This window comes from Portunus trituberculatus, chromosome 42, assembly GCF_017591435.1.
Source record: "Portunus trituberculatus isolate SZX2019 chromosome 42, ASM1759143v1, whole genome shotgun sequence".
Lineage (NCBI taxonomy): Eukaryota > Metazoa > Arthropoda > Malacostraca > Decapoda > Portunidae > Portunus > Portunus trituberculatus.
In genome coordinates, this window is record NC_059296.1 from 652,501 (window position 1) to 664,792 (window position 12,292).

A 12,292-nucleotide genomic window follows, 5' to 3' on the forward strand; every position below is an offset into this window, starting at 1 on the left:
AAACTTTTGATGAACTAATAACTACGAACTTCATTTATTTAGACTCTCTCTCTCTCTCTCTCTCTCTCTCTCTCTCTCTCTGTTCACATCCTTTCGTCAAGGTAGGAAGAGAAAAGTTGGGGCTCAAAGGTCAAGGTCACGCCATTTTAAACTCATGTGCTTGGTCGTGTTCGAATATTCATCTTAACATGGACAAGGAATGCTTACATTAACGAGTGAGTCCTTCGTAACATGACATGCTCGCTTCGGCTCGCTTCAGGTAAACTTTCATTCATCACATCGGTTCCTCGTCCCTTGCATCTGCAGCTTTTGTTATATTCAAAATTCTTGTGTCCTTTTATTAATATTCTCTGTCAATTCTTTCCATTTTTCTATCTTTTTTATTTCCATAATTCCTTGTCTCATCTCTCTCTCTCTCTCTCTCTCTCTCTCTCTCTCTCTCTCTCTCTCTCTCTCTCTCTCTCTCTCTCTTTGTTTGGTATACTGAAACACGTTTTATGCAATAAAAAAAACGTCAAATATTTTATCAGTTATTCATTAACATGACGTTTGGCAGCACTGTAGGAACTCTGAGATGCAATGTGTTTGCCAGGGATATGTGGATGACTTGACATGGCGTAAATGGTTATTGTGTTAACTGCGTAGTGTGGCTTTGATATCTGAAGTGTGACCGTAGAATGATTTGGATGAGTGGCATGCGGCGGTACAGTTTGCGTGTGGTGTTTGTGTGACCGTGGTGTGGCGTGGTGAACAAATGTAAAATGATTTTGATACAAACGTTGTGAGTCTAACTGAAGTTTCATTAACGTTCCCTTCCACCAAGATGTACATATTGTGGAAGTAAAATTTCATCACTATTATATACCATCCTGATCCGTGCCTGTGGCGTGATGTGTGTTTCTGGCAGGCGCGTGATTCGTAAGTATGAGAGTACGTGTGTGACTTGTGCGACGGAGCGTGAATGGAGTTTTGTGTAACAGTTTTGTATGGTGGTATATTTCAGTTTGGAAGCTGAGAAATGGGAGGACTGTTATTGTAAGTTTGCCTAAATGCGGCAGTGCAGTGTGCAGAGGATAGGATATATAATGGCAACAACATACAACATATTCAAGAGCAGTCGACACTACTAAGAATTAAGACGAAGTGTTTTGAGTAAGATAGTAGTATTTCATTAAAAACGACTATGTGAACCAAACCACATTTTTTTTTTTTTATCCTAGCATCACTTGAGTATTTATAATATATTTAAGTGAGCGGAGATAAGATTGAGGTATAAAATATACTGTTGTCGCTTTATACACGGTTAATATTTCCCGGAACTAAGGCCGAATATTATTAACTCCAAATACATATCACAAGTGTATAAGCAGATTGATTTGTGTGATGTATCTGTGACGGCGGTTTCACACACACACACACACACACACATATATATATATATATATATATATATATATATATATATATATATATATATATATATATATATATATATATATATATATATATATATATATATATATATATATATATATATATATATATATATATATATATATATATATATATATATATATATATATATATATATACATGTGCAGGAGCGACAATCTGTGAGAGGGGTAAAGTTTTTTTTTTTCATGTGAAAGAGAGATGTTTGCAGAAGCAACAGTTTGTGAAGGGACTTTAGTTGTTTCGGTGGGATAAAAAAGTTTGTAAGAGCAGCATCTGTGAAGGGTCTCTTCATGTAGAATAGAGGTATCTGCAGAAGCAACAAAGGAGTAGGTAATACATATGTGGGAGCGACGATAACTAGTTTGCAGAAAGTTTAGTTTCTTTTTGTGAAATACAAGAATTTGCAGGAGCGACAATCTTAAAGAAGTTTGCAGGATCAATAATAAATGAGAAACATGCAGGAGCGAGAATCTGCAGAGAGCTTATGGATCGAGTGTTTCAATATAGAGTTGAGTGGAAGGGTTTGCTGGAGCGACATCTGGCGGCCGAGCGGGACGCCTGCGCCGCGGCTCCCCGATAGCACTGTTTACACCGGGAGGCACCGCCATTGCCAGCGTGCCGCTGCCATACACTCTCGCGTCACTGATACATGCGGCATAATACTTTGGTGAATGTGTATATAGAACAACCAGTAAAATGCTGGCCCTTGCGAAGAGTGTAAAGGAGGAGGATTACAACCCTGAAGAAGAAGGAGAAGTAGGTGAGGATTTTGATATCACGGGTATGCTGGAGATGATGCCGCCGCCCCAGCCTCCTGAGACAGGTGAGTGGCCAGCTACTAGCACATTTCTGATCTACAGTGCAAGATAGTTGTGCAGGGTTATAGGCTAGATCACTGTCGTGTATGTGGGTCATGAAAAACGTCTAGTAAGATGTAATCGTGGCCTTACATCGGGGAGGCTTTGGTGTGTGGGAGGGTTCTCCTCCTTATTCTGGTTCTGTTGTGAGTGAACATTATACCATGTCCACGACGCGAATTGAAACGAAACATGCGTGAGTTGTAGTTGTAATGTTATCTTTATAGTAATTTGGAGTTTTTCTTATTGAGAATGTTGATCTTGCAAGTTTGATTGATTAGATGCGAGGCGCCGCTGCATTGTTTACTTTGTTGTGTCACAGTATGTTTTCAATTTGTAATATCACGAATTTCTAAGAATGTTTCTTATACTGTGATGGATTTCTTTGTGTTTTGAATATTGATCTTGATTTTTTTTTTTATGGACACTTAAGAGAATTTCAGGTTATTGGATATAATGCCACCACTTACCTCTCGTTGGTATTTATAAAAGTGTACCTCTTTAACATCTGACAAAATTACATTTTTATGGTAAATCATGGTGGGTGGTAACCTGGGTAGTTGGAGAAAACGATAAATTTGATCATAGTTAATATTGAAAGAATTGATCATTTGAAGCAATAAAGATATACACCACTGTTATGTGACCTAAGTACTTCTTGGAGAAATAATCTTATTTTTCCTTATGGCAGATCTACTTATACATATAACAATAACTTGTCATTTTGGTTATTGACGTTCTGTAAGACATTTATTCTCTATAGTATTTTTGTTGCAAGAAAGTAGTTATAAGCTATATTGAGATGATGTTAATAGGCTTGGTGAGTTTTTGTTTGGTTAGTTAGGTTAGATTAAAAATAAAAAATAAACTTACAATTATAGCAATAACAGTAATGAGAGTTAGGCAATGGTTAAAAGTGGTTAGTGCTTCAGCTTCAAGAGTTACAATCACCACTACCACTTCCATCTTGTGGCTGTTAGTATGAATGAAACAGAAGACAACAATGCGCTGGTATATTATAGGGACTCGACTAAATTGAATTATTTATTTTTTATTTTCTTCTTCTTCTTCTTCTTCTTTTTCTTTTTCTTTTTCTTTTTCTTCCTCCTCCTCCTCCTCCTCCTCCTCCTCCTCCTCCTCCTCCTCCTCCTCCTCCTCCTCCTCCAACATGTCTTTATGCTTTGTATCCCCATGTCTTTTTTTCATATTTCCAGCTGAGAATTTTCTTGTGGGAGATGACATGAGGGCATTGAAACTCATATACCGACTGTCAAAAAAGCGGACTCGCAGAAAGAAGCAAAAGACAGGCCATGCTTCAAGTGTGCAAAAGGGAGACTGTGATTCAACTGCACAGAATCTGCTCCCTGATTCAAGTATATTTTATAGCAGTAGTAGTTGTCTGGGACTACTTTGTAGTAGGGAATTTATGTTGTGGGATTGAAGGTTTAGTAGAGTGAGATATTATTTGTATGTGGTTTTTATTGGGACTTGTAGTTTTACTTATGACATTATGCATTTGTTAGTATTCACCTATTTTGTCTGCTGGTCACCCAGTTAGCCGTGTGTGTGTGTGTGTAATTCACCTCGGTCGTCTGCTGGTCACCCAGCCAGTCTTCCCCATTACGGAGCGAGCTCGGAGCTCATAGACTGATCTTCGGGTAGGACTGAGACCACAACACACTCCACACACCGGAAAAGCGAGGCCACAACCCCTCGAGTTACATCCCGTACCTATTTGCTGCTAGGTGAACAGGGGCCACATATTAAGAGGCTTGCCCATTTGTCTCGCTGCTCCGGGACTCGAACCCGGCCTTCTAGATTGTGAGTCGAGCGTGCTAACCACTACACTACGCGGTGTGTGTGTGTGTGTGTGTATGAAGGTGGGTTCACACATGTCAATTTGTGACTGAAATTACAAGTACTGTAACTAGAAGTATCAACTAAGCTTATCTAGTCAGGACGTGTTCACATATAGCAACAGGGAACTATCTACTGGTTAGCTGGAAGTGAATGTAAACAAACAGCCATTCAACAAGATGTCTTTCTCTGGTGATGATGGCAATTACAATCAAATTAAATCATCACAAGTATTCAATCCTCATCTCCAACAATACCCTGCATAGAGGGAAACAGTTCTTGGAGAATGGCAGCTATCTCATTGAATGTTGAGTTATTTAAGCTTTTTTTGCTGTATAATTATTTTTTAGGGTCCAAGATGTGTTCTTTTCTCTCACCAGCTCCAACATCTTCTCTACATCTAGACAACACATTTTCAAACTTTTCTCCATGACGTAAACGTAAATGGACTGAACAAGCCCAACATGACGGTCTTGCTTTGCGATTGGTTTCTCCAGTAGCTAGGCTACTGGACTGTACCAACTTGCAATTTATGTTGCATAGTGACATGTAAATCTGCTTATATATATATATATATATATATATATATATATATATATATATATATATATATATATATATATATATATAATCTTTATGTTTTTATATTTGTATGTTTGATTTTAGGTATGTGGTGATCCCACAGCCTTATTTACATAGTTATAGCTATACCATTTTAAACTGTAGTCATTCTGAGTAGTTAAGGAAATTACTAGTGTCAAGGTATCAGGTATTGGGCATGCCTCATCATTATGTCAGCTGTTGTCTTCTTGATCCTCATCATGCCCATTACCTCATTGTGAGAACTCCTAGAGCAAGTGTCAAACATATGTGCAGTAATGAAACATGGGAATTAAGATTATGGGCAGGAATTAAGTATGGTAGTAGTTTTTCTTATTTATTAACTGATCATTACTGAAGTTTTATATCTAGTAACAAATAACTAAAACAGATACAGTAGAACTTTGTGTAATGATAATTTTTTCGGGTTGCAACTTCATTTTATGGGGAACTTTAAAGGGGTGACTAACAATTTCCACTTGCATTCATCCATATGTTAAATGCCTTTATGCTTCTCTCTCTCTCTCTCTCTCTCTCTCTCTCTCTCTCTCTCTCTCTCTCTCTCTCTCTCTCTCTCTCTCTCTCTCTCTCTCTCATATACAGGGATATCGTGATTTATGCATGTTTAGAATATGTGATTTTGGAATAACACAATGTGGAAAACCTAGTCAATTTTTACTTATTACACATTATTTAGAATAACATGATGTTAAGAAAATTAAGTTGTGTGGTTGGTTTAGTTCCGTGATAAGGCCACCAAGTGTCACCAGGTGCTCCCCATGTATATAGACAACAGACTGTCCCTTGGCATGGTACTTCATGCTCATTGTGAGTAACAATGTACTTAAAGCTACAGTGTACAGTTCAATTGGGTAATCATATTAACTTTATGCAGTTTTTATAATATGCAATCCCTTTAGGATCATATCCCCCACATTATTTGAGAAATTCCTGTATATATATTAATGTAATATTTTAGCCTTCCATTATTACATTGATATACAGGATGCTTTATTCCAACATTTCATCAATGCCATTTGTTAGGATCATAATGATGTCAAAACTGATAGATGAGAGTGCCACACTAAAAGAAATGCATAAGACAAAAAAAATCAAGAGAGATTTAAAAGAATATTGCCATTAATTTTTTGAAGTAAAATTTGCTTATGCCTTCATTATCTTCAGGAAATGGGGAAATTGGACGGCAGAATGGCCTTGGTCCACGGGATGGCAGTACTGGTGGGATGTCCAAGGAAGAAAATGGAGAAAGTGGCCAGACACACTCACTCAAGCGCAGCTCTTCCCATGACGTTGAAGTGGGTGCAGATCAAAACGGTGGGTTATTAAACATATCTGATAAAGTGTTTTTTTTTTTTTTTTTTTTTTTATTATTATTAAGTGGTTATCAAATTAAAAATATAGCTTTGCACAATTCATCATCTTGATATTAATCTTATCATGCTTGTCAGAAATGGCAGCTAAACGACGAAAAACTGGACCTCCTCAACCAAAGAATCCCATCAGCACACTGAATGAGTTACGACCTGGCTTGGTGTACAAAACCATGGCCATGGATGGACCATCCCACGCTCCAGTCTTTACTGTAACTGTAGAGGTAGGATTTGATAGTTTACAAAAGCATAAGGATGAAATACAAACAATATTCTTTTTGTACACTTTTTTTGTGAAGTATCATTATATCAAACATTTGGGGATCTTACATGAGAACTATTGGAGTGGTTAGTGCAAAAAAAAATTAACATTTTTGCCTGCACAACTTTAGTTGCATGCTTTTGCCTATTGAAAAAGAAAAAAAAAACTGTCATTAATTGCCAAGCAGTGTTTGAAGGTGTTGCATGCTTTTGCCTATTGAAAAAGAAAAAAACTGTCATTAATTGCCAAGCAGTGTTTGAAGGGTTTGTTTTTTCTCTTGTTAAATACTTTACTAGCTGATGATATCGAAGCAAGTATCATTGTGTACAATAATCTGAGTTTGGCTTAATGAGAAGAAAAGTTTTAGATCTTTCCTAAGGTGCCACATTTAGTTTTGCTGCTTTACTCTTCAATATATTATTTCTGTTAGGTGGTTGTGGTAGAAAAGTCACCACTTCAATCAATGCACTATTTACATTAAAGAATTTCATTTGTTTTCTCTCTCAGTAAGATATGCTTACTGCTTGCTCTCTTATTTCACAGGAATTCCAGTCTTCCCTACACCATCAATATCAGTATTGAAGATTTTATGCTGTTTCTTCTGGTCCCCTTTCTTTCACCTTTACCATTTCTACCTGGAAGAGTTTCATTATTCCATTATTGTGTTTTGATACTCATGCTCAGGTGCTATACCAAACACTTTTGCAAAAGTAATTTTGTTACATATTTACTACACGTACACTTAAATTCGTGCATTTGTATCAAATGAGACCTCACCTCATTACTCTGTTTGCAGCTCAATGGACAGGTTTATGAAGGCACTGGTCGCAGCAAGAAGCTAGCCAAACATGCAGCAGCAGAGGCCACTTTAAGGTCTTTCCTGCAGTTCCGTAATGCCTCCGACGCTGCTGAGGCCTTGGGCACCAACATAACCTCACCCCAGGACTTCACCAGTGATGTCTCAGAGGCTGGGTTTGGTGTGGGCTCCTCCACTGGTGTAAGTTAGGGTGTGATAATATTGACCACTGACTTTCTTGGCCTGTTATGTTTGTTTATTGACTTATAATTTTGCATCTATCAGCAACAGCAAAGTTCTCATCTAGTCTTTTTGATATACTGACTTTTTGGTATGATTTGATATTTTGTAGTTTTTTTTTTTTTTTTTTTTTTTTTTTTTTTTTTTTGTTAGTTATAGCTAGGTAAAATTTTATTTCATCAGTATCTCCAGTAGTATATATATTGTTAACTGCAAAGATCTTATATTCCATTTTATCTGTGTCTATTCTTTTTTTTTTTTTTCCTCTCTTTTTTTATTTTTTTTACATTTTTTTTAAGGAGGTAAATTTGGCACACTTTCAGGCTTCAACCCATCACTCGTGTGACTAAGTAAATATACAATTATGCTCCCATATTGATGTTTCCCTCTTGCTAGGTTGGGTTTGTATTGTCTGATGAATGAAAGGATGGTACATAGTGTAACTCTTCTTTGAAAATTAATATTGTAGATTTTATGACAGTTGGTAACCCTACAGCATTTTTAGGAGTTTTAAATAGTGAAGTATGGAACATATACCATAGCTGGCTGTGGCTTTGGCAGTCATTTCTCTCTTTTATTGGTTTTTGAAACTAGTGGATGACATTCCTTATCCTGAGACAGGACCACTGCAGGTGCTATTTGTTTAGCATGACATCTGCATTGTGCATATTCCAATGTGCTGTTAGTCATTAGGGAAGTTTTAATAAGTTTTGTCCCACCAAAATTGTGCTGAAAGTGGACACAACTCAGATAATATAGATGCTTGTCTCCTTAAAGAATATATATTCTTGTATGTATCCATATAACCCATTCCAGCAACTTAATTAACTACCTATTTGAAGTGAGATATTATGGTGACTAAAAATGAGGCCTAATTGTGAAATTTAAGTTTTCTTTATTTTATTTAGTTACTAGAATGCTGCCAACTGTTTTAATGGATTCACTTGCTTCTTATAGTCAGTTTATGTCATCTTTCTTTTCTTTGAAGTAATACTTTTATTAGTTAGGTTTTTGAAAACCTCCTTTTGCTTTTTCCTTTCCTAAGATCATCCATAGGCAAAAGTTATTCCTTTTAAATCATATTGGGATTTAAAGATTTAGGGAGTGAATAATGGTTAGGTTTTTTAAGATGAATCTAATGAGGATGTTCTCTGAGTTGTCTTTCTGATTACTGAGGATGTTGGGAAACCGTGAAGAATAGTATCTCCTGCAAGTCATTAATTTCCCAGCTGATTCACAAGCATCCTAGGACCAGTTATAGATGTTGTGATCAAATACTTTCATGGCAGGGCTTGGTGTTTAACAAGCTGGCTAGTATAGGGAGCATATGTGTTCAGATTAACACTATTGAGATCTGATTTAATTGATCTTGAAATATCAGATAATATGATTATCACTAGCATTCTCTCTCTCTCTCTCTCTCTCTCTCTCTCTCTCTCTCTCTCTCTCTCTCTCTCTCTCTCTCTCTCTCTCTCTCTCTCTCTCTCTCTCTCTCTCTCTCTCTCTCAAGTTGTTCTTTGATAATCTTAAAAGGAGGAGGAACTTAGACACTTGGATGTTAGGATAAGTTTGCATCTTGCCATGTTGTATCTATGTATTTTTTAATCAAACTATGACACGATTCTAAAAGGAGTATCAAGACACTTAGACATTAAGAAGGTTAATCTTGAATCTTTCTATTTCTTTTTCATTTTGCTCGTGGGAATGTCATTCTGGTGTCTTTTATCTAAATTCCTTTCCTGATATTTGGAAATTCTTTTTATTTACTTTTTTTTTTTTTTTTTTTTTTTTTCCTCTCCTCTTTCTTTCTTTCCTCTCCATACTATTCTGAGACATAATATTCTCTTCAGAGAGTTGCTCCTCAAGTTTTTCATCACATTTCTGGTTAGAAGGATAGAAATGTTGAGAAGTAGACATTGATTACATAATTATAGTACTTGATTGTAAAATTTGCTACAATCACCTAGGAGCTCAATTATTTTAGTGTATTACTTTTTCCCTGCTTCTCCACTGCTGATGGGGGCTGTATATTTGTTGGTTGCAAAAGTGGTGGTGTGAAGTCTGGTGCCAAACCATCCTTGTCTTGTATTCACGTGCCGAATTAAAGGGTGCCAGTGCTGTGGCTTACAGGACTCGACTCCGACAAAATCGGCAGCAGCTGCTGGTGCAGATTCTAGCAACAGAGTGGCCAACACCAATGCTCCCCATGTGACATCAGTCCCACCTGGACCATCACAAACTTCCAAGAATCCCATTATGCTTTTGAATGAATTACGACAAGGAGTTGAGTACACTTTAAGGCAAGAGTCTGGGGAGCCGCATGCAAAGACCTTCACTTTCCAAGTCACTGTGGATGGACAGCTTTTTGAGGGGACAGGTGAGATTTTGTTGGTTGTGAATCACACTTTTGTCACTCCAAATGTAGTTTTTATTTTTTTACTTACAGGAAAATATAATTTTCAAATAATGTTAAGGAAGAGATTAATTGAGATTTGTCTTTCAATACTGCAGCCATTGTTCACTTTTAAAAGAATAAATATGAACTTAATTCAAGGAATTGTAAGCTTTTGTATCTGATTGAAGCCAAAACCCAATATTTCTTCCCTCTTGTTTGAAGGTTTGGAAAGATTCATCATCTCCATCTGTGTGTGTACACATTAGTGTCTGTGAGAAAGAGAGGGTGTAAATGTTTGCAAAGTTACATTTACTTTCTTGTATGTTAGATTGATAATCAGTATATGTATTGTCCTGGCTCCATATATATACTTCTTTCATGTATGGATATGTATTGCTGTCATAACTTACATCTATATATTCATTACCATTTCCATTTCTTTTGTTTTAGAAACTTTCTTCATTTTGTTTATTTTCATGTACCCTTTTTCTTCATTGCGTACCAAAAGGTCTATTACTTTTCCAGTTCCCTTACTGTTTTAAGCATCATAACAAGCCACTTCTCCCTTCATTGGATGCTGCCAATCTTAATTTCTCAGGTTTTCCCTCATGACCTTTGTCTCAGATTTGGAAATATCTTAGTTGCTCTTCTTTGTATCCTCACAAGACAACCAGTCTTGCCTATATCAGTGATACAGTCACCAATAGTATGTTTCTCCAGTAGTTATATTTGTATGAATAACTGGATTTTTTATTTATTATTTTTTTTTTTATGAAATGAATTTCTACTTCCTAGGTTTTTTTCAAGTGCCACTAAGCATGTTAGGAAGTGGTCAGGTATATATGTAAAATTTATTTGTATTGAGTTTTTTTTTTTCAGTGAGTAGCAGTCTTACTTGCTCCTGAGCATAGTTGCTAAGAACCACTAGGTTTTGGATAGGCCTTATTTGGAATGTTGCCAAGTGCCAAGTGGGATATTGTAGGTCTGATAAAGTTGAATGAACTAGAGAATTTTTTTTTTAAATTAAAGAGGGCTGAAACACAAGAAAGAGCAGAATAATTTTTATGGTCAATAAAGAGCTACATTAAAAGAACATTTTTTTTAGTTATAGAAATGGCAGATTTTATACAAAGTAAACTACAGGTATGAACTTGAAATAATTCACGTTTGTGCACCAACATGAGCCTGTGATGATGATGGATGATGTAATGGTTTCATGAAGAGGTAGAAGCCATGAAAAGCACTGCATACCAGAATCTTCCCATGCTTTCCAATGCTTTTGAACAACACAACTATACATCATAATTACAGCACTAAAATTAGCCTATTTGTTACACTTTTGTACAGAACCATATTTGCACTCTTGGTCTGCCAGCATATCACTACTCAAAGAGCATGTATCCACCAATCTAACCAACCATTTAACAAGTTCCACTGCCAGTCTTCAAACATTCAGCTGCACATTCATCCACAACATAACTTTTCTGCATTTCATTCTGTGTGCTTTCTCAAATTTTTTCTTCATTGTATGATAAAAGATTCATGTTCTAATGCTTGTTTTTCATATTCCATTTCTTCAGTAGTGTCACACTCCATATCTTCTGCATTCAGTTATTCCTCAAAATGTTCTTGCCATATCTCTCATAGCATCCTTCTCAATCAACATCCTCTCATTTTATTCCTTAAACTTTTTTCCTTCTGTATCACATGCCTCTTCACCTACTTCCAAAGAATTTTCATTGTCTACACATTTTGTTCACACTTGCATTTCAATATTGCACTTTTTTTTTTTTTTTTTTTTTTATTATTAATCCTTTCTCTGCAGCCACAGGATAAATTCCATGTAAGGAATATTCATGAGAGTTGTTTATGGAGGATATAGGAAATAGGACATTGTTTTCTTGAATGTTTAACTGTATGATCAGTGAGCCATCTATGAACCAGATTTTGCTGCATAGTCATTTAATTGATTTGCCACAATTGTTACTAGCAATCTTGAATGGTACAACCAGCTATGAGCTAAGTAATGTATCTTCACAGGTAACAGTAAAAAGTTTGCCAAAGCTGCAGCAGCACGCCAAGCCCTGAGCAAGCTGTATGGCTTGATTGCCACACCACCATCTGCTGTTCTACACCACACGCCCATTTCCAACATGCCCAACATTCACATGCCCCAGACACTTGCTGACAAAGTTGCAAAGTGAGTTTTGTTATTGGTACTTGATTCATACTTTATTACTTCACCCAGCATTGTTTTTTGTTAGATATCTACTGCATGGTGGTTAAAATTAACTTACCTTGTGTATTGAAGTATTGCTAGGAGCAGCTAACTTTTTCTTTGATTTATTGTACCATGTGGTTAGATTTTGGTATTTCACCCAAATCATTGTGCTAATCAACATGCTCCCCATATTGGAAAGTTTGTTGAAAAAATAATTG

The 12,292-nt window shown here is 36.3% G+C and overlaps 1 protein-coding gene across 7 annotated transcripts in view; it reads left to right on the top strand.

Annotated features, from left to right (window-relative positions):
- The window catches only part of LOC123517823 (double-stranded RNA-specific editase 1-like), a 106,424-nt gene that overhangs the window by 75,480 nt on the left and 18,652 nt on the right, over positions 1-12,292 (top strand). For 3 of the 7 annotated variants that reach the window (XR_006678605.1, XR_006678606.1, XM_045278341.1), the window contains exons 1-7: positions 1,998-2,278; positions 3,527-3,685; positions 5,955-6,104; positions 6,239-6,384; positions 7,219-7,419; positions 9,589-9,835; positions 11,894-12,053. Coding sequence is in view for 4 of the 7 variants with exons in the window: in XM_045278341.1 (XP_045134276.1) it covers positions 2,152-2,278; positions 3,527-3,685; positions 5,955-6,104; positions 6,239-6,384; positions 7,219-7,419; positions 9,589-9,835; positions 11,894-12,053 (1,190 nt within the window). In the remaining 3 variants the exon portion in view is untranslated. Of the gene's footprint in view, positions 1-1,997; positions 2,279-3,526; positions 3,686-5,954; positions 6,105-6,238; positions 6,385-7,218; positions 7,420-9,588; positions 9,836-11,893; positions 12,054-12,292 lie in introns of those variants that run through there. The other 4 variants (XR_006678607.1, XM_045278343.1, XM_045278344.1 and 1 more) reach the window with 3 other exon arrangements.